General features: G+C 46.5%; 1 protein-coding gene across 3 annotated transcripts; it reads right to left on the bottom strand.

The window, feature by feature from the left end:
* DUSP10 (dual specificity phosphatase 10) lies at nt 1-27,238 on the bottom strand. 3 transcript variants are annotated; one of them, XR_015258183.1, is made up of 6 exons: nt 27,163-27,238; nt 24,724-25,569; nt 16,957-17,034; nt 5,603-5,980; nt 4,917-5,175; nt 2,171-2,259 (listed from the first exon to the last, which is right to left on the bottom strand). XR_015258183.1 is itself a non-coding variant. In XM_086745123.1 (5 exons), exons 2-5 carry the CDS (start codon nt 25,523-25,525, stop codon nt 1,994-1,996), a joined length of 1,524 nt encoding a protein of 507 aa, XP_086601249.1. In that variant the 5' UTR covers nt 25,526-25,569; nt 27,163-27,238; the 3' UTR covers nt 1-1,993. The 3 variants fall into 3 exon arrangements, 2 of the variants coding, with proteins under 2 accessions (XP_086601249.1, XP_086601250.1); XM_086745123.1 differs by lacking the exon at nt 4,917-5,175 and having other exon boundaries at nt 1-2,259; XM_086745124.1 differs by lacking the exons at nt 4,917-5,175; nt 16,957-17,034 and having other exon boundaries at nt 1-2,259.
* Nucleotides 27,239-27,334: the final 96 nt, after the last annotated feature.

The following is a 27,334-nucleotide window of genomic DNA, read 5'->3' as shown; positions in this document are numbered from 1 at the left end:
TTCCAGTAGAAAAATAATTTAATAAAGGGATAAATTTCAAGAAAATATCTGTATGGTAACAACAGTTTAAGTAAAATGTTCACAAAAATATACATGTCTAATGTGATTATACATAAGTTTTCTGACAGGTCCTGTTTTCAGCTTGGTTCAGTCCATCTAGGTTTTCATCTAGGAAAAACCTTCACTGCTACCAGACTTCCTGGGATATATAATTTTGCACAACAGATTCATATCAGAAATGTTTTCTATCTCATTTTAGGCTCATACAAATAAACTTTAGAGTTGGTAACAGTCCAGAAGAGATCAGGTTATACTGTATCATTAAAAAAAACATAAATACAAACAAAGAAAGCAAAACTCAGCCACCTAAGGAACACTGTCAGGCAGAAACAACAGCCCTACAATACAGACACTTAACACTGAAACAGCTGGAAAAGGAGGGGGATGAAGGAACAATGGGCAAGAGAGAGGGGGAAATCCCAGGAATTGTGGAACTGCTAAAGGAGCAGGCTATAGAGAGGCCAAGAAAAAGCACACAAGAGACCAATGTATTTCTAGAAACCGGACAATTTTGTAGCATAGAAGATAAGCTAATTGCAGGAACATGAAAAGGAATCAGGGGAGAATGTTTATTTCTATTTTTTTTTTCAAATGGTTACCGAGCTGTAGAAATAACAGGTCTGTCCCAGAGAGCCCTCACCAATAGTGCTAATTCAGCTGAACAGCTCCAAAACTGATGTACTTCCAGGAGAGAAAAATCCGGTTACAGAAATTGAAGGATGCAAGAGTACAGTAGAAAATAAAGAAAACATGTTCCACCAGCAGATGACAGGAACAAAACACTGAAGAGGAGATGCCAAACAAGAGATACCAGTTTTGTCAAATGGAGATATACACTGCAACAAAACAAAAAGAACAGAACAAAACCCCATCCCATAGAAAGAAAATGGAACATTACTAAGAAAATAAAAAGGACACACATTTTCCAAAAGACTTTTTGTTTTATAATCATTTTTTTTACATAGACAACTGAAACACACCAATATTTTGTGCGAAAAATATTTTTAAATAAACTTTGCTCGTTCTCAATTTTTGTACATTCTGATATACATATGTAACAAGGTTTATGGCACTGTAACCAGGATCAAAATCATATAAAGGAAAAAAATAACTGCTCTCATTTATCCTTTCTGAACCAAGCCAGCTGCCCTTGCACTATTAGACTTTAAAAATTATCGTATTACTAGTGGGCAGCCAACTCTAGTTGGTTTGAACACTCAAAACAAACCTCAAATTATTATTGCACAAGAAGCCAGTGAAGGCATATGGCATAGAATGATCAAAGTCCCTTACTGTTAAAACCTTACACCCCAAAATAGAAAAATAGAACTGGAACATGAAACATGCCAAATTAACTTTTTTTCTTCTTTAGTTTGAGTGAGGAGCGTGAAAGTGCCTTGCAGCCTTCTTAAGCTGCTCCTATTTCCTTTGCATCGGTGAGTGTTTAGCTAGGTTATCTTTAGCAAAGCCTTTGCAGATGAAGGCCCTTATGTTTCAGGGAATTTTTTTTTTCCTGCTTTGTTTTGGCTGTTTGTGTTTCATCTTCAACTTAGGTTTCTTCAGTCTATGAACCTGCACAGACTACTTAGCCATAAACTCTACAAGTAGCTGAAGAGAAGGGAAAAATAAAAAGAAAAGCCAAATATTTCTTTTTCTTGTTTTGATTTTTAAAATACTCCTTTTGCTCTGAAGCCTCCTTGCTCTGCCGGCATCTGGGAAGGAAATCACAACAGCACCCCAAACACGGTGGTGAAGTTCTTGGATCTCTTTTAAAAACCTTTCCTTACAAAAAAAGGTTTTTATTCACAAAAAGTTTGCCACAAAACCCCCCTTGAAAGCTAAAAAGAAAAACCCACAACCCACCCATCACTGCCCCAAATCAGGTGAAGAATAGGTCAACCCCTTCATTGACCGCCTCCTCGCAGCTTCGCTGTCACACAACAGTCTCTACGCCGATCAACTTTGGTGTGAGGATTCGTGGTGTAACACCATTGTTTAGATCTTCTTCGAACTCCAGTAACTGCCCCATAAAGTTAAGGTTAGGGGAAATGATTGGTCGTTTGCCTTTTACAAATTTATAGGCATCCGTCATGGTCATGCGCGTGTGCTTCATTAAATACGCAATAACTATGGTGGCAGATCGGGAGACACCAGCCTGGCAGTGGATGAGGAGACCTTTTCCACATTGATGAGCTTCCTCTGGAAACAAACAAGACAGAATAAAATAAGATTTGTGCCAGTTTGTAAGTTCGAAAAAGCTCAGTGCAATTAAGAGTAACTTAATGTGAAAAGTCCCTTTATTTGATTACAAGCACAGCAGCATTTCCTCCCCTTTCCCTCCAGTCCATCTTCCTTCAGGGTTTCATAGTTACTGAATGTGAAACACACAGACCAGTCTAGCACTTAAAATCCTCACATTCACTTTTATCTCTTTATTAGATGGACTGCACATTGAGAGACATTGCTGCACTGCTCACGTGTGCTGCCACGGAGCATTTATTTAGGAGGTTAAGGCCCACAACCAAGCAGCTCTGGCTCCATCTCCACCTCTGCCACAACGCTACTGCATTATGTCATCATCTCAATCTCCCTGTCTTTCAAAGCAAAGCACCACCTTTTCAAAAAACAAGTATTTCCAGATTCAGTTCATCACAATACGTGTTTCAAGGCCCTATTCTTTCAAGCTTTTACACGGCTACTCTTGAAATGAGCTTCAGTGGGGCACTCTGCTGTGGTGTCTCTGCAAAAGCAGGAGCTGGATGCAGTTTGCACCTCAGCAAGATTTCAGCAGTAAGAGATCTCAAATTTTGACTTCTCACTTCCTGCATATCAAGCTCTGGGCATTTTGACTGGGTCACCTTCAGTGGTGTGAAAAATGGATTTGTCATCCCCATCTCTGCGATTCGAGCACGGCATCGCCTTCTGGCTTACTGGGAGCAGCAGGGAAAGGATGAGGTGGGGAGGGAGGGAAATGACAACACACACAATCACACACATGCTCTCCATGAGGATATAGCACTTAGAGGGATGCAACCCGGACAGAATTTAGGGAGGATGGAGCCCCTGGAAACACCTGTCAATAGGACACGAGAAAGAAGAGAGTCACTACCGTACCATCCTCATCTGCCACAGCTGGCTTTTAAAACAGGAGACAAAACTTTCAAAGATGTGACACTGCAATCTATTTCTTTTGTTTTAATCTGCAGGAAAAGCGTGAATTTAGTTTGCAAGTCTTGGCATGAATCTAACCCCACTAAGAGTACAGTTCATCCTATCCCAAATGTTCAACCTGTACTGTGAAAACACAAATGAAGCCAGCTTTCCTCTAGACATTTTTACCAGTTAGTATTTCAGAAAGCTGAAACTCTCTAACGCATTTTGACACACTTTCCCAGAGAGTTTTTGATGATTTCACTTCCTATGGGTTTAGTCTTAGCTAAAGCTGGGTTTGGTTGTGGTTTTTTCCAAGACACATTTAAAGAAACATAGGCCAGCGATCTGCTAAACATTTCCAAATCTTCTTAAATGCAATTTAATGTTTACCCTGAGGAAGGGAAAGCTTGGACTAGTTACTTCCCTACTTCCCCAGCTGGCTAAATCTGCTATGGAGAAAAACTCTCAATGGAGAAATATTTGTTTATTAAAAACAAAGACAGCCCCTCAAGCTGTAATTATTAAAGGAAAGTAAAATAGGTTTTGAAACACTTTCTAAGCCTTTTTAGAGCAAGGCTGCTTTCTCTCCCCTTGGTAAGGTCATAAAGCAAACACTGTCTGCTTTAATCTTGCAGTTCATAGGGATGCTGGGTGCACAGATCTCCCTTCCTTCCCCAGAGGGCCTCAGAGTTTTGCAGTTTCTTTATGTGAGCTTAGCCTATTGCATCTCCCCATCTTGTGGAATTCAAAGGTTAAGGTTTTACTGGATTTCTCAATTCAGCTTTTCTTTCCAAAGGATCAAAGCGAGGTTCCCTCTCCCCTGCCCTCAGAGGGGGCTTCCCTTCACCCAAAAAGGGGCATTCACGTTCCCATGCACATAGTAATCAGCAGTTTGGGAAGCTGACAGCACTAGTGGTAGAGCTGGGGTTGTGTTCAGAACACTAGGGGAAAATTTGGTTTTAAGTAGAGATTCTTTGATCTTCTACACTGTAGAGGACAAGCCCAAGGGCTCCTGGTAGAAGCTCTCAGTGCTAAGAATCAAGCTTCACTCCATCTGAACTGCAGCGTAAGCAGTTATTTGTCTATTCACCCTCCCTACAGCAGCACGGCTATAGACCGTGTGCATCAGCACACCACAACCCCCTGCTAACCGAAACACAGACAGACCAGGCTGGCGAGCTGTCTGGTTCAGAGCAGCAAGCCCTTGCCCAAGAAGATGGCCGGGGCAGATGGGCTCAGAAAAATACGCTGAGCTTAGACCTCCTGCCCTGGGATCCAGTCCCACGACTGGGGCCCAATCCTTGCTGAGCCTGAGAGCACCTCCACAGAGCCAACACAAGCAGGCTTCAGTTTTAGGAGCCATGTGCCCATACCCTGACTCAAGGGCCAGAAAGACAGATGGTTTGAGGGCAGGGAGGAACACAGGGCCACTTAAGGACCTAAGCTGTGACGCAGCACAGACGCACACCTTCTTTCTTCTACATCTCCATCATCGAGCCTGAAGTATTGGTAAAGAGATTAGCCCAGCCTCAGCACAAGAAAATAAAGTTATATGTCAGTGGTCCCTTCAGCTTATTTCAGAAAATCTCTCACAACACATACTATGCTGGGGAAGCACAAGTGGACATTCACTATACTGCAAAAGATACAGAGAGGCAAGGGAAGGTCTTAAAGCTTTCAGTATCACGTGCTGATGTCCTTACTGATCAGCCTTGCCCAAAGAGGCCATCTGGCTTCAGCCTAGATGACCAGCGCTGAATGCTGAGGGTTGTACTGCATGGATCATAGTGAGATTCAGAGCAACATGGGTAATGTCGCTGGGTCATTTCTTCACCGTAGCCTTGCATCTTGTCAGGGAGATTTCTGAACTCTCTTTCACACAGCCTACAGGGCTTAGAGGCTTATCAATACAAGTTTTCATCACAATCCACTCATCCACACATACACTCTGAAGTTATAAATCTAATGACAGAACAAGCAAAGTGTGAAAGTTTGTCAGTTTTCTCATGAAATTAAGTTAGGAAAGACTCAGCCATCATTAAGAACAGCTACTATGAAAAATTGGCTGGAAGCCACCGTGTAAACTAGGAACACAAAGAAATCAAGAAGAAGAGATAATAAAAATCTCAGTTTTCTGAAGCTTCCTGAATTTGGAAGCCTGGAGGTAGGTATCACTATCAATGGATAAAAATCGTACCCCCAGGCTACTCAACTGGATATGCCAGAGATGAGAACGAGTAGAAATATGAGTTGCTCAGCTTTTTTGACAATCTAAACAAAAAGTAAATATGGCCTTACACAGCCTTCAGGGTAGTTCAGCAAAACATAAAATTCACTCTAGATTCTTACAACAGGTAAAAAACCAGTATTTCCAGTCAAGGGTAATTACCAATGAACTCAAAAGCCTCTTCAAAATACTGCCTGAGATTCTGCTTGTTGCTGTCAGTGGCCGGGAGCCGCTTGTAGTTGAACATGCCTTTCTCGTAATGGTACAGGGGCAGGTGGGTGGTCACATTGATTACATAGCCTATATTCATCCTCTGCATTTTCTCCAAGTCCTGAGCATCGTGCTCGTTTCCGAGGAAGAGGAAGGGCAGGATGGGGGTGAGCTCAGCGTTCTCGATGTCTGGCGTGGTGGGGATGGACTGAGGTAGCGTGGGGGGCACGGCGGATGCACCGCCCCCTCCTCCCCCCTCCGGGCACTCTTGCAGCTGGAGGGAGTTATCGCAGAGGTTTTCATGGTTCTGCTTGAAACCACTGAGTCCTCCTGGGAAGAGAGACCAAGCAGATATTTTGGTTAGACACACTGAGGACAGCAATGCTTTGGACCCACTTTTCTTCAGAGAACACACTGGAGCCACAAAGACTGGAGCTGGCTCTGTTGTCCCCACCACCACTGTCCCAGTGACCAATGTTGGGCATGGCCACCAACAAGAAGGGTGGTATGAATCAGCAGCACACATTGTCCTCCCCTCCACGAGGCTGACGGTGCCAAGGAACAGGCTCACAGACAAACATGCCTCTGTGCAACATCAGTACGCTGGGGCTGCCTCACCTACTAGCTAGTGGGAGGAGGCAAGGAAAAAAAAAAAAAAAAAAAAAAAGATGACAAAAGGCATTTTTCCAACAAGGAAAGCACTGCCAAAACTAGGAGCAAATGGGCTAGCAGCACACTAAAGCAGAGCAGCAAACCAGCTAGGACAGTCTTTTAGCTTTACCTATCCACAGATGTGCCAGGAGCAGCCCTGCAGGGTGTCCCCCCACCCAACACCCCTGAGGAAGGGTGGGAGGGTAGGTGCTGCTCACAGGAACTCCTGGTCCATACACGTTTGTGCGGCTGAACAAAAAGAAACCTGCTCCTTGTAACCTAACAGCAACTGAGGTACTTGTTTAACATGTGGCAAACAACTCTCCTTTTCTGCCCCGGTTCCCTGACAATATCTAGCAGGAGTTATTTTTAGGACATTAATACGGATTGGGAAATGGATTCAAGGGGGAGGGAGAAGTCGCTTTTTTGGCTCATGCCTCCCCTGGCTCTATTGCACATCTTGCTGGCTTTTTCAAGAAGCATTTTTAAAAATTTTTTTAATTTTTTTTTTTCAGGAGCGTGGCTCCGCAGAACTGGAGTGAGAAAAGCAGACCTTCTTTCCACACCTCATTCAGCAATTACATCAGCCCGCGGCTCTCCACCTGCCCAGTTTCCATAGCGATTACACAAAGCACACAATGACATCAGCTGGCATGACATCAGCTCTTTGAGCACAAACAATACAATAAGAACTACTTTGTGTAAGGCCTTTGGTAGGAGGCAGCGTTCCTGGGAGCCGCTGATGTAATGCTAACAGGTGGCTCCTCCAAAAGAAAAAGGCGGAAAGAGGAGAAATGCAATGATATATCTCCCCCTGCCTCGCCCACAAAAGCACACGTTTGTGTTATACCAGGATTCTTGGAGTCATGCACCGCACCGAGATGGGCCAAGTGTTCAGACTCAATTGCACTTTGTTAGATGCAAGCCAAAAAAAAAAAACCAAACCAAACAACAACAAAAAACCACACACCCAGGAGAGCGGAGAACTAGGCTGAAGTTACTAGAAAGAGCTACACTAGCCAAAATAAATGCTGAATGTCACCATCCCAATAAAGTTATTTTTTTTTAAAAAAAGAAAAAAGTTTATTTGTCTTTTCCATGCTCTTTCACAGTGATGTAGCGAAGGAAGATTTTAAAATAGAGCAAAACATGCTGTCACATGGGCTCTGGATTAGGCACAGCAAAGGGCTAGGATGCCTACATCTTGAGCGCTGCCACCCCAAATGTCCACACGCCTGCCCACAGGGTGGGACCCACCCAAGGACCCTGTGCCCTCTGCAGTACTCAATGGGCACAAGGCACCCAGACTAAGTTACAACCATCTGAGCCCCTCCAATGCAAGTGCCCTTTTTCCATGTCCAGACCTCTGTCCTTCACACACTGCCAGTAACTCATTTTCCCAGAAATTCTTGAATTGTCCACAGAGTATTTCCCCCACCTCAAAAGCATGCTTGTCTTCAGCTGTTTCTTCTGTTTATAGGACACTGAGCAAACAGATCTGCCTTAAAGATCTCTACTCGCAAAGTTGTTACAACAGAGGAGCAGGATGGAAGGAAGAGCAGGGACAAAAATCCGAGCTCGACTGCTAACTGCACCACCTGGCCTTGACATGGTCTGAAAAGTCTTCTCAGTCCACTCAAGAAAATAAACAAAACTATGGTTCCATGGCTGAAGATGTCTGAAGCCTCATCCAAACCAACAGCCTCAGCCTAGAGTCCAGGCTGAAGGCTAAGCCCTAACCCACATTCCTGTCCTTCTGCATAGTCAAACAATCCATTCAGCTTAAATGCTGCTGTTTAAACAAAAACCAGAGCAGACTAGGATTCGCAAGAAAATCCTTGAAAAATAAATTGCTTTAGTGACTCCAGAGTCAATGCTCATTTTTCACCTCTCCTGCAGCCTTCTGGGAGTAAGTGGCCATAGGCGGAGGTAGGATCCCATTGCTTCATCACACAAATGGTGTGCCAGATACCATCCTGCTTCACCAGCCACCTTGTACGATACAGCAGAGCTGGAGAGTCTACAGCAAGCTCTTTCCTCACCACCTATGTCCTCCTTTCAGGGCCTCTGCCTGCCCTGTTGGCCAGAAGACACTATTACTCTTGTTACCAACTCTTCCTCAGTGCAAGCTTTGGTCCAGCAGAGGAGAATAGGGAGGAGAGGACAAGAGACCATCGCATTGTGTGAAGCTCCTCTGTTATCACTGTACCCAGAAGAGATCAAGAGGTACAGGGCAATTCCCACCACTCCAGCAGGAGCATCACCCCAAAGGATGGGAAGGCAATCCCAAACACACTATGTGGAAGACGCACCAAGAAGTGGAGCAGTCAAACATACAGGAGCTTCACCCACAATTCCTTCCCCACATTTGCCAGTGAAGAGGTCACCTTTCCTAAGATCAGTCCACATCCCCCCTCTCCTTGTTCTCCTCCCTCATGTGGGTAGGGAGTTTAAAAAGCCAGTTCAAGCAATATTTAAAGTGCCATAGCCAAGCAACTCTCAGAGCAAGTGTCCCCAAAACAACACATTACTGAGGAGAGCATTACTAACCTGAACTGCCTCAGACATGTGAACATGGGAGGACTGAACAAGAACACTGGTACCCAGAAAGGATGCAGCAGGATGCAGTCACGGAGGGAAGCTGAACTCTAAAGCCAACAGTAGGAGCTTTGCTTGGATCTGCACTGCCACACACATCACACAGGTCCCAAAACAGGATCCAGACACCTCATGAGCGCTGTTCCCTTAATCCATTCTCGCCACACATGGTCCTTGCTCCTCGCGCATTTATGAGGCACTAGTGTAACTTAAGTGGAGCTCATGCATGCATAACACTCAGGTTTTTCTGAAGCTTGAGACTATTTCTCGAAAAAGGTCCAAGCAAAGTTCATTGTGACAAGTCAGAAAGAGTGACATTTACCTTCCACATGAAGGTAAATACAACATACAAGGTATTCAAGGGCATCTGTATTCCCTTGTCAAGCAGCTGCTATTTCAGCATTTAAAATCTTGTGCAGTGGGAGAGAGGAGGTGAGAGAAAAGAGACTGTACCTAGAGAGGAGGCCGACACATTGCTTCTACAAGCCTGGGCTAAGAGTTTATTCATTAAATTTAGCAAGGACCAAGACATATCACTGCTACTGACAGCAACTCCAGACCACAAGGAAGCTCAAGGCATGGATGCAGAGGTGCCACTCATGGTTGAAACAGAGGCTGTTCTGTGGTTGAAGCTGCTCAAGCCTTCCCAAACTTGGGGCACAAAGGAAGTGTTACAGAGAGCAGGAACAGGGAGTGTAGAGAAGCACAACCTGGCAGAAGCCTCTCACTAGCAGCCTCTCACAGCTGCTATTTGGAATACGCAAAAAGTCTTCATCGTATGCAGGCAGCCTGAGCAGAGAGGCAATATAACGCATCCACCAGGAAAGACTGTTAGCAGTCTGAACCACCACCATGAAGCCTAAACCCAACTGTGTAGCCACCTTCAGTTACAAACCAAAATGCCACCAGCTACTGAAGCCACCAATGTTCACTTCTACAGAACATCATGCTTGTAGCCTGTCTCTTCTAGCTTTAAACATGCCACATAGCTTTAATAACCTGAATCACCCAGCCTGTTTGACACAGCCCATGCATGGATACGGAGAATATATTAAGTGCTTTTGTGCAGACTCTGCTCCAAAACAGCTGCCAGGCAGGCTTTCAGGGGAGACTGAACCCACTTAAATCCAAATGAAGATGGACACGCAAGGATACCTTGGGTTCCCTAGTGTGTGGGGTATTTCTTCCATAAGGAATGAATCAATGAAGCAGGACCCTTCACAGCAGATGGTCTTGCCTGCTATCTAGTGGAACATGACAGAAAACCAATGGCTCTTGCTCGCTATTGATGCAAGAGCCAGATATTTTTGCAGTTATCACTGTGTGACATCCTCCAGCATCCTGGCCAGCCAGAACAGCTAGTGAGCAAAAGACTTCGGATTGTCCAAGACCTCAAAACTTTTAGGAAGTCTCAAGTCAGCACCATACACACTCCAGCTATTCATGTTTGCTGGTTCAAGCTCTTTGCAGCCACCTGCCCATAAACATCTTGCTTAACGCTCCTCAAAATCCCTCACCAAGCAGTGCCTGGGCAGCAGCTGCATACAGAATTCCCAGCTCCAAAGCTACCCAGGAGCCCGGGGCTTGCACCAGCACTGCCAGTCCAGGTGAGCAGCTGGAGAGGAGCCAGAGCACCTCTGAACAAATAAATAAAAAAAGACAAGCAGCATGGTGCTTGCATAAAAACCATGCCAAACATGGCATTTGTCTTTTGCCATCAGAAGAAGGCAAATACAATGCAAAACAGGCACAAAAGGTATGTTAGAAACCAGGCAACCAGGTTTTACAAGGGACCATGGCCTTGCGATAGAAGTAATCATCTTCAAAAAGGCAAGAAAAACAAATCTTACCTATGACCACACATTTTATAAAAAAAAAAAGTTTATTGTAAGATTGAGAATTAAGGCACAAGTAGTACAGTAACACCTGCCCTTCTTCTGTCGTCTTTAGCATCTCTTTAAACCATCACTGCTGTTCTATGGCTGTGTGACTGTATACAACCTAGGACATGGGTTTACAGTATGTTTTGGTAGATTAGCAGTACGTTTCCTATCTGGAAAACAGGCTCTTACACCACAGCAAAGGGAGGGACCTTGTTCCCCTCTACAGCAAGAGAGCTTATAGCGAGGCAGTCACTGTGAAATGCCCTCGCCATACAGCAATACCTTTGCATTACCTCATCGGCGTGGCTATACTTTGTTCCGAGCGTGGCAGGTACTGGGTGTTCCCACTACAATTACAAACAGGAACATATTTTTATACATGACAGACTGCAGATGCGGGATCCACATTTAGACAGAACACGTGGTCCCGGGAGACAAACAGACCTTTTATAAAGCTTTCAAAGCTGTCCAGGCAGATTTCTGGATCCGCTCATCCTCGATTACAATACCACAAAGCCATCTCAAAAAAATAAAACCAACACACACACGCACATGTGCAACAAGAGCAGAAATCCCAGGATGCTGTGAAGTTATCAGTGGAAGAGGTGTTCGGTCTGTGACTTCCCCTGCTCTTGAGCTGCTGGGTGCTCGTTGTGGAACCAGTGGAAAAATTTAGTGGTACTGGAGTTCTGGCCACCAAAAGCTTCACTCGCTCAGGAACGAAGCCAAGTTTTAAAACATCCACTCAGCATATGCCCTGTCAGTACCCTCATCACAAACTGAGCCGCTGCGTCTGAGCGTGTTTAAGGTCAAAATGTTACAGCTCTCATTTGGGGCGCAGGACAGAGCCATTCAGACAATTGGTGTGTATCTGTTTAAGATGACGCTTTGAATTTGTGCAAGTACAGCCTGTTCCTTTAAACCTGTGACCTCATTTATTTACATTACTGCAGAAAAGCTGCCAGAAGCAACAGCTGATGACAGTCTCATGTATTTTTCCACTAAGACCACAATTAAACTGCTCCTGTGTTATTAATGAACAGATAACTTTGTGTCAAGTTGATTCGAAGTGCAGGATGCCTCAAGGTTAAGCAAATGCGACTCCAGCACGTAAGAACAGGGGCCAGGTACTGCCAGCTGCTTCACCCACCTGGTGCTGCACCCCTTCCCCACCCAGGCAGGAGGGTCAGGGCCCCGGGGCCAGCCCCATACTGTGCCACCAGCAGTGCCCGGAGGTCCTGCTGCAGGCTGGCACGCTGGTGCTGAGCCACCACCGCTTTACTGCCAGTGTTGGTGCTGCTCCTGCACCACAGCAGGGTATGCTGTGGACGGCAGCACCATGCTCGAGGGAGATGGGCTCACCTTTGAGTGCCACATTGGCTCATTTTTTTTTTTTCTTACTGTCACATATTCCTCCCCTTTGGCTCAGGCTGCAGTCCCCACTGGCTTCAGCAGGCAGGTAGCATTGCTTTCCATGTGCTGACCTTCACACGACAGGTTTACACAGGGCCGAGGCTGGCTGAGCTCGTTTGGAGGCAGTGGCTTGTCCCTGGGTCACAGGCGTATGGTACGACTGCTTTATCACACAAAGGAACCTTAACCAGCAAGCTCCAAAACAGAGGTACTCCGAGGGACACAACTCTCCATGCGTCGCTTTGAGCAGCAAATCCATCACAGCTTGCTTGCTTCCACCAAGGGAAAAAGGAGCTGTACAGCTCAAAGCAGAATTCAGCCAGTATAGGCCAAATCCACTTCCAAGATGTGGACATCCACCCAGACCATCTCTTCATACCACCCACCAATGCAGCCATGTCTGCAGAAGCCTATGGCTTTGCACAAAGGATCTTGTATCTGGGCCATAACCAAACTGAAGGCCCACTACCTTATCTCCAATACCACCAGATGACATGGAAAGAGTAAAAGCACCTAACTCCTCGTGTTTCTTCTACAGTACTCCCTTAGCCTCAAGCAAGGGTAGCTCTAACGGGTAGCAAAGACACTCGCAGGGAGGGCACAGAGGCACTGGGGGTGCGCCCACAGAGCACAAGAGCAAAAACCACCATGCAGTGGAAGACTCAGCCACCACATTTTCCCACAGCTGTGTCTGGCACCATTGTAGCCTCAGCAAAGATGGTTCACAGTGCATACTGGGGATCATTATCTGCTCATCCTGAGGTACTGAAAGAAGGGATGCCTAAGTTTCCTCAACAACACAAGACAGCCACTTTCCTTGTCCAAGCATGGCTCTACTCGCTGTGGCACAGAACTATGCTTCCCACATATCTTCAAGAGCAACAGGGCTAACTCCAGCAGGTCATTATAAGAATGTTCCCACTCTCCAAAACAGATGTCCTTCTCCTCACCACACCTGCTGCTGCTGAGCAGGGCTCAGGGCTTGCCCTCACTGCTCTAGAAAGCTCAACATGGTTGAAAATATCGTACTTGGCCCACACAGCGGGAAGCGGAGATGAGAAGGGCAGCTCCCTTCTGTCAAAAGGGGTGGGAACCTATCAGATCACACTCACCCAGGTGGCATTAGGAGCTCCTCCTTTGTTTTCAAGGAAATTGTGGTTTGCTTTTTTGTTTGTTTTTAAAACACCGGAGGGAGATTTACATGAGGTCAAACCCATCCTTCAGCAGCACAAGGAGATCACAGTGACACCAGGACTGCTTTATACATTACTATACCTGTCGTTAAAGAAAAGGTGGCAAAAAAAAAAAAAAAAAATCCATCCTCCTACAACATAAGTAGCTACATTCACCTCAACCCACATTGCCTCCCTGTTTTTGAAAATCAAAGGCATAGCTAAAGGTTTTTCTACTTCTATTGCTATTAGCAAGTAGAGTAGGTCTGACTTTCTGGTCCTGCAAGCGTGTTTCTCACCTGTCCATAGAAGGCTCAACCACACAGCATTCAGCATCAGCCTTGCCATGAAAGATTAAGCTTTAAACAAACATTAAAAAGTAAAAGTAAACATAGTTCACAAAGAACAGCTTCCATCTCAATACACTCAATCTAATCTAGTCTCTCCCTCTAACCAAGCTGCCAAAGGCACTTCAAAAACAGGCAGAACCTTGCATTCCGGAGAACTTGCAAGGTCAGGTTTTTTCCATGTGGGAACTACCCTGAGAGGCTGGTTTGTACACAAATTCTGACCTAGAGGAGTTACAAGTACATCCTTGACACAAGTGCTTTGAGGTCTCTTTAGAAGTCAAGAGCATGACGCTGGATAAAGAGGAAAGGTTTCCCCTCAGCACTGAGGCACGTGTGCATGTTTGCATGTTATTTCTAATTTCATCTCACTGCAGCTCAGACCCCTTACCACAACACATCCTCTCCCACTGGCCTTTGCAGTCCCTGGCCTCATCTACTTTTATTTTGTACTTTGACCCCAGGCACAGCGCAGCCAGCTGTCCCATGGACATGTCCCAGGGAGGAAGGAGAGAGGTCACCAAAAGACCCTTCCCCTACCAGACTGTGCCAGAGGTGCTGGCTCTGCCCAGCTCCACTCTCAGCTCCTCCTGCCTCACCACCACCTGCTCTCAGTCACATTTTGTCACCCCAACGCCTACAACACCTCAACACATGACTTGCTACTTTACACCATCAGCTCTCACCCCCCTTCACTTCTCCTGAGGACCACTAGATCATCCAAATTAGTTCCAATTAGAAACAAACAATTTTTTTTTAAAACCTGCTTCTAGGGAACCTTTCTTGGGATTTCAGTTTGAGATTATTATATTTTTTTTCTTAAACTTAGTTTTTGTTTCGACCTTAAGTTTTGGGCCTAGGCCACCCATGCAATTCCCCCACATCCCTTCCCTACCTCAATTGCCAGCTTTTCCAAGAGATGCCACTAACTTCTGGACTACTCACCAGCCTGTCCAGAAGCCGGTGTGAATACTTCTGGACCACATCTCTGAATTCAAGACAGTGGTTCCAACTTGTAACTGGAAATCCCCCTATGCAGAGGGAGTGCAGAGTCTGCCCATTTGAAAGAAAAAAAAGAAAAGTATTCACAGGAAAATAAGCCACATGACAGCATCCTTCAAAGCACTGAGCTATCCTCAGGGAGCATTCAGAAAGGTGAAAGAGGAGAAGGCCTGCTCTCAGTTTTAGTACAGGGATTAAGCTATACAATAATGTAATTAGGAGCAAGACAAGAAATCCCACATCCCAAACACACTATGGTGACAATTCTGCTACAGATGAGGATTGGACTTAACCTCCCTGGAGGGCAAGCATTTATAGCAGAAACTAAAAATTAGACACATTACAACTTCTCATAGCAAAAGTATGCATTCCCTTGGGGATGTAGGCTAACATGAAGTCCAATTAAATAATCACTGGAAATGTCAGTGCAAACCCTGAAGGAATACATACTTCTACTGTGAAATGCTCCCACTGGAAATCATATTAACAAAAAGGTCATCAAGAAATGCTAAAGTTACGCACAAAAGAGGCAGGGGAAGTGAGGGGGGAGGGAACAGAAACTATTTTAATGCAATAAAGATACCGCAAATGGTTTTATATTGACAAAGAGCTATGAGGCTGTTTTCACAGACAGAGGTAGAGCAGACCAGATTTGCCCAAAACACCAGGGTTTTTTTGGTGTGTGTTTTTTTTTTTTTAAAAAAAAAAAAACAAAAAACAAACCAAAAAAACCTTTTACCAATTCTCTCCCTGCCCATCACCACATCCTCCTGTGCACCCCTGAAGCTACCAGCCAACTTGCCCTGTAGACAGCCAGCAGCCGCTGCGATCGCAGACGAGCGCAAGGCAGAGGGCTTTGGCTCAGCACATCAAAGGCAGAAGGGTCCCAGCACTGTGTCAGACATCTGAAATCCTGGATGCGTAGGAGTGGACGTTTCTGTTTAATTCACATGTTCTAGAGAACACTGACATTTTCACAGTTCAGCCATCCATTTATTCACTTTACCCTTTTAAGGGCAACCTCTTCAGGACAGTTTCATTCTATTGACAGAGCAGGCTGCTTTGTTTCTCCTGAGGATGAACATGAGTTCTTTTCCAGTCCAAACCACTGCTCCTCCACATTGGAAACACCAACAACATGTGCATTAGTATGAAAACAGAGTGCTGATACACCACACCAGCGTTTGGGAGTGCCATCCACTCCTACTGGATCTAACCTCTTTTATAAAATAAAGAATTTCTATCCTTTTGGCTAGAAATAATAATAATATCTGGCTCTGATTTTACACTTCTCAGAAAGGTATTTCAAAGCACATGAAGAAAACCCATAGAAAATGAAGCGTGCTGTCTTGACATTGCCCAGCGTCATGCTGGTCAAAACAAAAAGCAGCAAGCTACTGGAAATAGCATAGTGCAAGCCAGCCCCCACACTGACACAAACTTCAGGTCCAGCCCTGCTGACACTTAGATCCCAATCCTAACGGTCAGGGAGGCAAGGCTAGACCCTAAAAACCCTAAAGGGCAAGAGAAAATTACCCATTTGTTATCCATATACTCTAGAGTCAAGGGAAGTAGATGGGAGAAGGAAGTAAAAAAAAAAAAAAAAAAAAAAGAAAAAAAAAGAAAAAAAAGGACACATTTACAGAATCCAGAGCTACATAGTAAAATAGTAATCAAACAAGGACTCTCTTTAGGCAGATCAAAACCAAGCTGGGTCTCCTCGTCTCCACAGATGAGTTAACACTGATGTTTCCCAGGAGGCATAAGCACTGTGTTATCCCTCAGAAGTGTCATGCTGCCTTACAGGGCTAACAGAAACACCTATTAACATGAGGTTAATCTTAGGTTCAACAATCACATTAAATGTTTTGTACCTAAAATTCACCTGCAAATTCTAAGCAATGGCAAAAGGCTTATTCTTAGTTTCCATCAACTGGGCAGATAGACTCCCATTATCTTAGCAGAGACCAAGAAGAATTAGAGTCCATCACCAAAACAGTACAGGTCAACTGTTCTAACAATAGTTTTTCCTTTGAAATATTATTGGTCAACTGCTTACATACAGCTTAATATCACACTTTAGCATAATAAACTGGAAACAACCAATTCGTCTGATATGACACAGAAGCCTGCAAGTTATCTTTTTTCCCAAATGTCTAAGTAATTGTAAAAAAAATATATATATATATATGATAATTCATGTGTGGACAAGGAGTAACATTTGTTCTTCTTTTTATTACCTTTAATTAGAATCAGTTCTTCTCTATTGCAGTGAATCAAGCAGGAATTAACCCAGGCATGCCGTAGGCTTTCTAAAGCTAGAGCATAGTAAAAGAATTAGAACTAACATGCTCACATTACTTAATTTTTTTTTTAATTTTTTCCAATTTCCTCCTTTAAAGCCATTATCTTCGAAACAGAGCAAGGCATATGTGCAAAGCAGCACCTAACCCCAGTGGGAGCAGTGGCTCCCAAACCCTCCCACCCACCGAGCGCATTCATATCCCCCTAGCAGATAGTGATGACAGATTTATAGTCACCCTGACTGCACTAACCCCAGACCCCTCCAGTGGGGACAGCACAGCACAGGGACACATGAGCTGACTGGACCCCAGCCGAGGGAGCTGTGGGTGCAGCTAAGCTAGACGAGGCTAGCGTTGCCACAAGCAGCAGGAATCGGAGGCTCATTCCTTCAGGACAAGAGGGACTAGGTGGCACCCAGACCTACAAGGTCTCAGATGGTTCCTGCAGACTTGCTGGCTCAGGTCTCTCTTGCACGCGCTCTCCTGGGACACACTCTTAGGGGCACCACTAAAAACAAGTGCCAGGAGATGACAAGCTTGTGCGCCTTCTGGGTCCTGGTCGCTTCACTGGAAGTAGAGCTTCCCTTTAGAAAGGAGGCAACCTGCTCACCAAGGCAGAGAAAGACATGAAAACAAACCTTGAATTTTTAAAAGAACAAAAATCCCCTAGATGCAAACCAGAGCCTGCAGTTTATCACTTTAGCAAAGATGTACTGTTAAGGGAGGAAGGGAAAGGGGTGCTTAAAAGCCTCTCTCCAACTTTCAGGGACAGGCAGCTGCATCGTTCCAGGGCACCATAGCAAAGGTGGGTGAACCTGGAGAAGCCACACTTAACACTGACATGGCAACAAAAGAGATGAGCTCAGTCTCACAAACGGTGCAGAAGATAGAAAGAGAAAACCCAGACAGATTAAAACTTGGACTTGTCCAAGGCCTCACAGCAAGCCTGTTGTGTGTCAAGTGAGAGACAGCATTGGCCAGAGCTACCCTGGCCCCAAGACTGCCCTGCTACCTAGGCACAGAGTTATCCCTCTAGCCAGATCACCCCCTGTCCGCACTATGCAGAAGAGATGCTTAGTTCTCCCATCTCCCCACTCCTCTCCTTCCAGCTCTAACGTACTGCTGGACAGGTCCAGAACCAAGTCAGAGACCATCTTCTGGAGGGACACATGCTCCTGGGGAACAGACATGTTTCAGAGCAAGGGAGGACACACCAAACCAGCCCCCAACGGGCTGAGATGCTTCCAGACATGAAGTTGCCTTAATCATAGATATTAAATGAAGAAAAGAGTTTCCTGTACTAAAAAGTCACAAGGCATTAAAAAAACCACAACCCCACACCTTCACTACTGAAGCACAGAGCATTGATCGGCCACTCCGCACAGAAACCACGAGCACCCTGGGACTTCCCAGCTGGAAAAAATTACCCTGCTGAACCCCTGCATACCTCCTGCTCACAGCAGCCCCCTGTTCTGCCTCCACATCGAGATGCACAGTCAGGGCTGGTGGCCAAACCCAAAGGCACTGGCACACATGTGAGCTTTACCACCATAACCATCAACATTCATCAGATCAAGACCAGGTGAAAGGCAGCCATCTGAAATACTCGCCAGCTAGAGCAGAAGCAAGTGCAATGCTCAAAACAGGACCTTTATCCAGCCTCCTCTCAACAGGACTCTTTGCCAGCTCTGACTTTTAGGGGCTGAGGGGAAAGGTGACACCCATGATATCTGCCACTCTTCTTTAAGCCCCGGCTTGCCAAACACCTCTGTGATAACAAGAACCTCAAAAAAAAGAAAAAAAAGTTTAACTTTTACAGTACAGAGGTGCTTAAAAAACACTGAAGACAGATTCAGGTGAGTACCTAGAAAAAAGCTTCAGGCAAACAACCACTCAAAATAATTCAGGTCAGCCTTGTGATTTCTGTAGCCAGTGCTCTTCCAGGCCCACCAGAGACTTTCCAACAAGGGCACGGCATCACACATAATCTTATGTGCAAAGGAACAATGCATTAGGTGATCTTCATAGATTACTGTAATTTATTTCTTTACAGCGTGACTTCTATAGCCCTGCAAGCAATGCTGACTATTTGAGAAGTGTTTCTCTCCTGGTTGGCTGGTAAACAGGCAAAAAAGACAAATGTTAAGACTGCGTGCATGCTGCTCCTACGGGTTGTATTTCTTCACTTCAGAGTTGCTTGCATAAGTAAAAAAACTAATTATAATGTGGCTCTTCACAGAGTAAAGAAACAATTATAGCCCAAAGACAAGTGGCTGATTCCCCACTTCAAATGCATGGTAAAGACAAGGTAATCTCATTACAAACTTTTGTTCTCCGAAGCGTAGTAAAAACATTGGCTGCTGCTTCAGAAGGAAAACAACCCATGCATAGGTCCTGAAAAAAAGGTCTGTCTGTATCAGTTAACATCCAGACACCACTCAGACCTCAAATACAGCTACTCTTCCACCCTGAGCCTCTCAAAAAGGCAGTGCTCACCTTAAGAATAAAAACCCAGAAGACACACCAGCAAGCAACTCCATAAAGATTTTACTAGCAGAATGCCTCACTTTCAGCAGGGTAAGGGCAGCACATCAGCCATTCAGCTAGTTATAATCCAATGTCTACCTACCAGGAACATTGCAGGGGATGCCTCCCCAGTTTAAACAGAGCTGGAGCCAGATTTTTCTTTACAAGTATCAGAGATCATTTGCTGAATGTAACAGTTTGCTTCTTGACTCTTAGTTTGGTTTCCGCGGGTATGAGAAGCTGAAGAGCTAAGAGGAAAAAAAAGTGCCTTTCCTGTTCCTCTCTTTCCAAGGCAGCATCATTGCTCTCTTCCCCCCAAGGACAGTTAAAACATGACGGGCGCTGTGCAAGCCAGCACTCTGAACTCTCAGATGCCATCATCTGGGAGGAAATGCTACACTTTCCATTACTGTTGAATAGGCAAAGTTTAGAGGTACGGTCCCCTGCAGAAGCATCTCCTCAAAGTGCAGAAAAAAACTGTGGTCTCCAACCACACTACTGCCCCAATTTATCTACAAAAAATTATACAACCAATTTTCAAGTGTTATCGCCAATAAGATAGTCTATTCCAGTGGAGAAAGAGGTACTTTTTTTAAACTCCAGCAATCAAAGTCTGAAAACTGAAGGTGAAGTCTCAGCCCTAATTGAGCCAGCAGAAGTTTTCTTCTCCAGTGACTGATAGAGCCAGATTTCCTCTGCAGCACAGAAGGAATACATTTCAGTTTTAAACACATTGGACATTTCACATGCATTACTTAACACTTAAAAATACACATTTCCCTATTACAACTGTGACCTAATAGTTATTCAGCGGAGATCTCTGGTGGAAATAGGTGCCAGGCACATGTTTTGTTGGTCAGCTGGATTTGTTGACCATTGCGTCAAGTTTTACTCTCAAAATACACTTGCGCACCGTAACCCAATCAGGGTTTAAAGTAACACTAGCACTGTTAAGTTATATAATTAATAATAGAAATGAATAATGTATTTGCAACAGATTATGACCAGGTCACGTATTCCAGAGGCAGCTGATCACAGTATTTTACACGAACCTGAGACAACATAAAGCAGGTACTTATTCCTTTTATAGGTGTCTCGGTCCCTCTGTAATTGTTTCAAACTTTGCTGATACGTGGCTTTCGCTGTGGTAAGAGATCTGGAGCTATTCTTAGACTGTGGCAGAAAGCGTGAAGTGGTTTGCTGGCAGGTCTTACACTCATCGCTATAATGAGAGCAAGTCACTTCATTTATTTCTCTGTTAGATGAGCAATGAGAAGACTGAAAGCCAGAGCATAAATAAGCTCCTCAGACCAGGAACAAGAACAGAGAAGCAACCAGTTGTTATCACCACCAGCTGGTTCCTTCCCATCCCCCTTCCAGCAGCCCAGCCCTCAGTTAACAGCACTCAAGGGGTGTGTGCGTGGGGGGCGTATTATTTGCCAAATTCCACTTTGCACCTCTGCTTTTGAAATTTGTGTTTACCTGCGGTCAAACACAGAAGCCTTTAAAAACTAACCACAAGACTTCAGCGGGTTCACAAGGCTCCTGGGGCTGGAAGGGCAGATGAAGACAACACTGCTAGGCACCGGCCAGGGAGACAAAGGCAACTCTGCTTGAGTTAAGAGGTGTGGAAATGTGTTGGCACAGATGCTTCAATTTTTTCATTTTTGTTTAATTTGTAGATTTAAGTTAACTTGGAAGAGAGACGTTCAACTCCAAACCTAAATACTTCATCTGAATGCAAATGAATTTTCCACTTCCTATTTTTAGGTCCCAGCAGCAAACTCAAGCACACAAACCCCCCAGACTCCAGGCCACTTTCACTACGAGCCGAGGCGCTCAGGGAAGGCAGAGATACCTCACTCTCAGGTTTGCAAGAGAGAAAGGGGCACCAGCCCACCAAGGAGGGCCAAGGCCGCACCGCCATGCTTTCCCTCCGCAAATTCAGCAACAGCTTTCCTGCTGGCCTCAAGCAGAAGGGACACTGGGCTTATACCGCTGGTTTTTCCTCCTCTCCTTCCCAATACTGAAGGGGGGGGCGGAGGGAGAGGAGACCCTTAAGTTTTAGTAAGCATGTGATACCATGGTTCAGTATGAAAGTGTGTGGGGGGGAAACATGACTTCCTCCTATTTTGTACACAAACAGGCTCAACAGCAGCTTGTCAGCCCTGACAGTTTAGGCTGCCAGAGCCCAGGCAGCAGCACTGTGATGGACGTGATTATTTTCTTCTCTTGAAAACAGGGGGTTTATGTCTGTCTCAAGTGCTGTCGTGCCTTGTGACCAAAGAAATAAACAAATCTTTGCTTCCAAAGAGCTTAAATAAAAAAAATATGGAAGTGTTATATTTATGACAAAAACAAATGTTCCATGTTAAAGGAAGCAGCAAAGAGAGTCAGGGAAGGGGATAGGAAGGGAGGAACAGAGGTCTTAAAATCTCCCCATACCGCAGTGTACATAAAACCCCAACACTCTCGTCACAGTGCTAGTTTATATATCAGTCTGCTACATTAAAAATAAGTCAGGCCACCTCTTTTTAGCTTGAGTCTAATAAGATGCCCCATACATACATTTATCTATAGATCACAGCCTGCCCTTTGGAAACAGCACAGAGTTTCTCTGCTGCTTAAAAAGACTCAGGCATCTAAAACCCAAATGCACGCAGGGCCACGTCGCTACCCCAGCACGCTGTAAGCCAAAGCTGTAACTCAACCCTCGGCTTTGCCGATCGGATTCGCCCCACAACATGACACCGTGCCACGAAAACAGCCATGGGCTGACAGGCAGTACCAAACATGGAGAAGGTGGCACCGGATCAGGGGGACATAAACTTGGCCGGCCAGGCTAGCAACCAGTGTTTGCAAACACAACACGGGGGATCAGATGAGCCTGCAATAAATTACGACCAGATTGCAGCGAGCAAGAGAAATAGCTTGAAATAACAAATGGAGGCAAAGAAGGCTCCCTAACTACCCCCCAGTTTCATTTCGGTGCCTGAACCCAGGGGCATGCGCACACCAGCTCCCAGGCTGCTGAAGCATGATGGAAAAAAACGCTATCTGACAACTGAAACTAAATAACAAGCGCTTCCAGCACCGCTCCTCCAGCTCGAAAACTTAACCACAGCCTTCCTAAACGCTGCTTTACTGTATACTCGACACTACTCGACCCCGGTTCAAGCCCCACTTCAAAGGAGGGGAGGGGAGTTAGGGTGATGGGAGAGTTCCTCTCTACACACTTTGTCACAGTCTACTTGGGACTCGTGATGGTTCTTTTACTGCAATCTCAAAGTGCAAAATTAAGGCGAAGATGCCAAAGCGGTTGGTTTCAATCAAACAGCACAAACTTTATTATTTTGCCCATAAAGTGGCACGCGATAGATGAAAGGGAGTGAGAAGGAAAGATAAGTAAAGACAGGAAAGAGGATTATATATAGAGAGGATTATAGACCCCAGGTGAGGTCTGCTCTGGCCCAGTCCATCACTACATCCAAAAAGCAAAGGATTTGGGCTTCCTCTGTCTTCTAGTGCGCTTCCAGACCTGTTGGTAAAACAGTTTAGGGAGGGGATTTCTGCTAAGCATGTCTTTGAGGCAGATGCTAACATTTCTGAGTGGCTGAGAACCAAAAGTGGCCCAAGCAGCCCCACAAGCACTCAGCTCAGTGCCCAGGGGCCACAGCCAGCGGTGGAAGGTGGGAGAAGGGGCCGCCCATGGGGTCCGACAGCTCGGCACTGCCCAACTACCACTCCATGGCTCCATCTCAGCCAGGGCCTCTTACCTCAGGCACTCAAAAACTGCTAGTTTGAGGTCCACAGGAGCTTCAGTGTTTTCAGAGGAACACAGAGGAAGGACACCTTCAGCATCGCACTTTTGCAAGCACAGGAAGGCTGGGAGACTACAACCACCTATCCAGTTTTAAGGGCTGTACAGCAGAATGACTAGTGCCAGAAACACAGGACTTAAGCAGTAACCTCATGGTCCAAAGTGCCTCCTCTGCCTTTCCTACAGATGAAGGGCACCATCATGACCAGAGAGACTCAATAAAAAGCACACTGGGAACCTGTAGCAAGTGTCAAAGCAAACCCAGCATGACCATATTCTTGCTGGGAGCAAGTTTAGTGCCATTTTAAGCTACAGTAAGATAGACCCACAGAGGCATATCTCACAGGACCCTTAGCTCCTGTAAACCTCTGAAACTAAACAGAGGAAAGGGGATAAACTATCAGCCCAATCCATTTTCCTGCCACACTGCGCAGGTTAGAAGTACTAAGTTGTACAGAAAAATTAAGTTAAATACAAACAGTATGAGCTAAGCAACAAATCCTTCCATAGTTTCTCAGTGCCACAGTCAGTCCCTGCCAACCATGCCTCTGAATGGCACAAACATCCAGGAGAAAGGAGGCTCAATCTAGAGCCTCATTATAAGTAGGAGCTACAGAATCAAGAGAAGAATGGGAAGTGTCCTTGGAGGCTGCCTTAATTGGTGGTGTTCATTTCCTCCAGAGCACTAAAGGATAAACCAAACACCACATTAAAACAGGAGCCTTTACAGAAAAGCCGTAAGCATGCATACATGTAAACACAACACTTTCGGATCACTTTTTAAACAAAGTATTTCCCTCTGTCCATTATTCTGACCCCATACCACCAAACAAGGCTTGACTCCTTCCTCAGGTTTTGCTGACTGGTCCATGATGCAATGCCTCAGACCAAGTGGCCTCCCTCATCTTTCCTGCTCCCTTCTACTCTCCCACTGCCTATCTCCAGCACCTATGCGTTCAGTTTTATACAGACTAAAATAAGGCTGCTAAGTAAAGGTCAGTCTGACGAGCTGAAAGAGAAGTACACTCTCCTGGACCTCTGCCCCTTGGGCTATAAATACTCAGAGCAAGCACTGTGGGAAATTCTTTGTCTGCACAGACAGACACCAGGAAGCACGTTTCCTCCTCCTTCCATTTCCCACCCTCTCCACTACTCAAAGACAACAGTCCGAGAAGAGCAAGCATCTCCCTGTGGTGTTCATGGAAGACATTTGTTTTGCCATCGGTGACTCAAGGCACACAGGCCTTCCTAGAAATAAACAAACGCTCTGAAATTTCAACCATCAGCAAGGCTAATGGCAGAACACACGCACCGCAAAGTGAACCATGAGGTTACGTGTGGGCAAAGAGGAGGATTACCTTTTAGGACTAAGGGTTCCTTGCCTTCTCGCTTGAGTGACTCCAGTACTATGTGGAGGGGCTGGGAAGGCATTACTCTGCTTGGCTCATTGGTATTCTCATCATAAACTATGATTTCTTTGGAAAAGATCCTCTTGAAGGAGTCCTTGCCTTCCCGGCAGGAGATCAAGTCCAAGACAGTGATCTTGCCTTGCTGGAGCCTTCTGCGGCTGATCTTGTCGGAACAGTTAATGTGGACAGCCCCTTGAATGTGGCTCTTATTATACTCCATGAACGGCCTGCAGTCAATGATGACAGGCCCTTGGTTCTGTTGGTGGCTCTTGCTGCATTTGGTCATCTTCTTTGCCAGATCGTTGGGGTAAATTATTTTGATGCTAGCAAGTTGCTTGGTGGTGCCAGAGACCGGGCTGCCCACACCGCCCAGCGGGCTCAAGCTGCCGGCGTTCTCATTGCTGTTGACCATTTGGTTGGCAGGGCAGGCGGTGGAGGCTGCGGCGCTGGCACTGCTGGTGCTCGCTTGAGTTTGGGCCTGAGCGTCCTTGTCGTACGTTGCCACAGTGCAGCAACTGGCACTGCTGCATCCACAACTCAGGGAGCGTGCAGAGCCGTTAGATGAGGGCATATACGTGAGATTAGCAGTCTTTAGGGACACGACAGCTGCGCCAAGCAGACTGGAGTGGCTCTCGCTGGCGGAAGAGGCGGATTCAAGATAACTAGAGTCTAAACAAAGGTTGAGATCCTGAGGTCTCACTGGCCTCGAAAGTGCCACTACTACCCTGTCGTCTAAAGGAGATGGAGGCATGAGGAGGCTGAGCACTAGCAAGTTAAGAAGAACTCAAGATCACCCTGCAAAAGAAAAAAAAAAAAAGGGAGGGGGAGTGGGAAGAAGAAAAAGGTGATAAAAACAGACCATGAAATCACATAAGCTTTGAGATACAGGAACTTACTTTGCCAACACCCATTACCCATGGGTAACAACCCCTTCTGACAGCTATCAGCTCACAGTAGCTGCTAAAAAACCTCTTCCAGTCCCACAGCAAATACTTCAGCTATCTGCATGCGTGCACATGGCACGCAGAACACATGCGACTAGCCTGGAGCATGCAGCTACACCCAGGAGGAGGCATTTGTCTCCATGCAGATGGTGCTGAGCTATTCTGAAACCCCAGGCTGCAAGGCATGCAACCGATAACGACAGAGGCACGTCCCCTTGTTCCGTCGCTTGCTGCGAGGGAAGCAACTACTCGGCTGACTCGATTACTGGGAGGAACACGCAGGAGCTGGATGTGTCAGTGGCGATATACAACTTTTCCAGCAAGTTAGAATAAAATTAGCTCGTGAATAAATTCTCCAAGACAGTTACAAACTTGAAGACTTAAAGCTAAACAGAAAACAGCAAAATTAGGCTCTGGAGATCTTGACAAATAAAGCAAGTGTGCGCCTCGCACTTCCATCCCCTGGTGAGAAAGGTCAACCCAGCGCCGGTTAAGCCCCAGCTCCAGCCCCGGCTAAGCGGCTGTTCCCCAGCAGCAGCTCCCCAGCCCCTTTTACACCTTCTAGAAACGGGGACGGGGGGTCCCTCCACGCCAGCCAAGGTAACAGCCTGCCCAACTTGCTTGCCATGTGCTGAGAGACAGCACACAGGGTGAGAAACTCCCCCTCTTTCCACTCGGGAGGGAAGGAAAACAACACACGAACAGAAGAACCTAAGAAAGCCCAGACGGTGCCTCCTCTTTCCCCAGCAACTTTAGGAGCAGCTGCGGCTCTCGCTGGAAAGCAAACGCATCCCAACAGCGACTTCACCAACTCCACCGCATCCCGCAAACCGAGCGAGCGCGCGCCGCGCCGCCTCCCCATCCCGCTCCGCACCGGGCCCGCGGAGAAGCGGCACGGAGATTCCTCCCTCATCCCCCCTGTCACGAACAGCCAGTCCTGCTCCTCCTCCTGGGGCGGCCCGCAAGACCCTCTCCTCCCCGCCACTCCAAACAGCTACGGGAGCGAACCCGCGGGCACCTCCGGGCCAAGGCAAGGTACCGCGACCCGCCCGCCGACGGCGGAGCTCCCGGGGCCGGGGGGCGCCGGCCCGCTCAGCCGGGAGGTTTTCCAGCCCGCTCTTCTTGTCCCAAACCGCCCCTCGGGAAAAGGATAAACAAGCCCTGCGCGCCTTCGCCTGATGCAATTTAAAAAGAAATAAATAAATAAACGAGGGAGCTAACCCAGCTCCTCCGCCTAGGGACGGGGGAAACAAGGAAAAAGCAGAAGAAAAGCGGGAAACTGAAGTTCTGCCCCCGAACGCAGCGACCCGGGGCGGCCGCCGCCACCACCCGCCCGCCCAGCGGGCCGGACCCAGCTGGGCCGGTGCTCCCTGCCGCGGCAGCCGTGCCCGGGTCCCCGCAGCTCCGGGGCCCCGCATCCCCTTGGTCCTCTCCCCGCACTCACCGTCACGGCCCCGCGCGGCCGCTGCTGCGTCTCGCGCCCACTGCCCCGCCCGCCCCGCGCTCCGCGTCCCGCGCGCTGCCCGCACCATCCTCGTTACTTTCTCTTTTGCTACCGCGTAAATGTACGGGTCGGCGGGGGCGGGGCAAACGGCGACTGGCGGCCTCGCCGGCCA

Source organism: Chlamydotis macqueenii, chromosome 3, assembly GCF_036417535.1.
Source record: "Chlamydotis macqueenii isolate bChlMac1 chromosome 3, bChlMac1.mat, whole genome shotgun sequence".
NCBI classification, from domain to species: domain Eukaryota; kingdom Metazoa; phylum Chordata; class Aves; order Otidiformes; family Otididae; genus Chlamydotis; species Chlamydotis macqueenii.
Note: the sequence above shows the minus strand (reverse complement) of the source record. Positions and strands in the feature narration are given on the sequence as shown.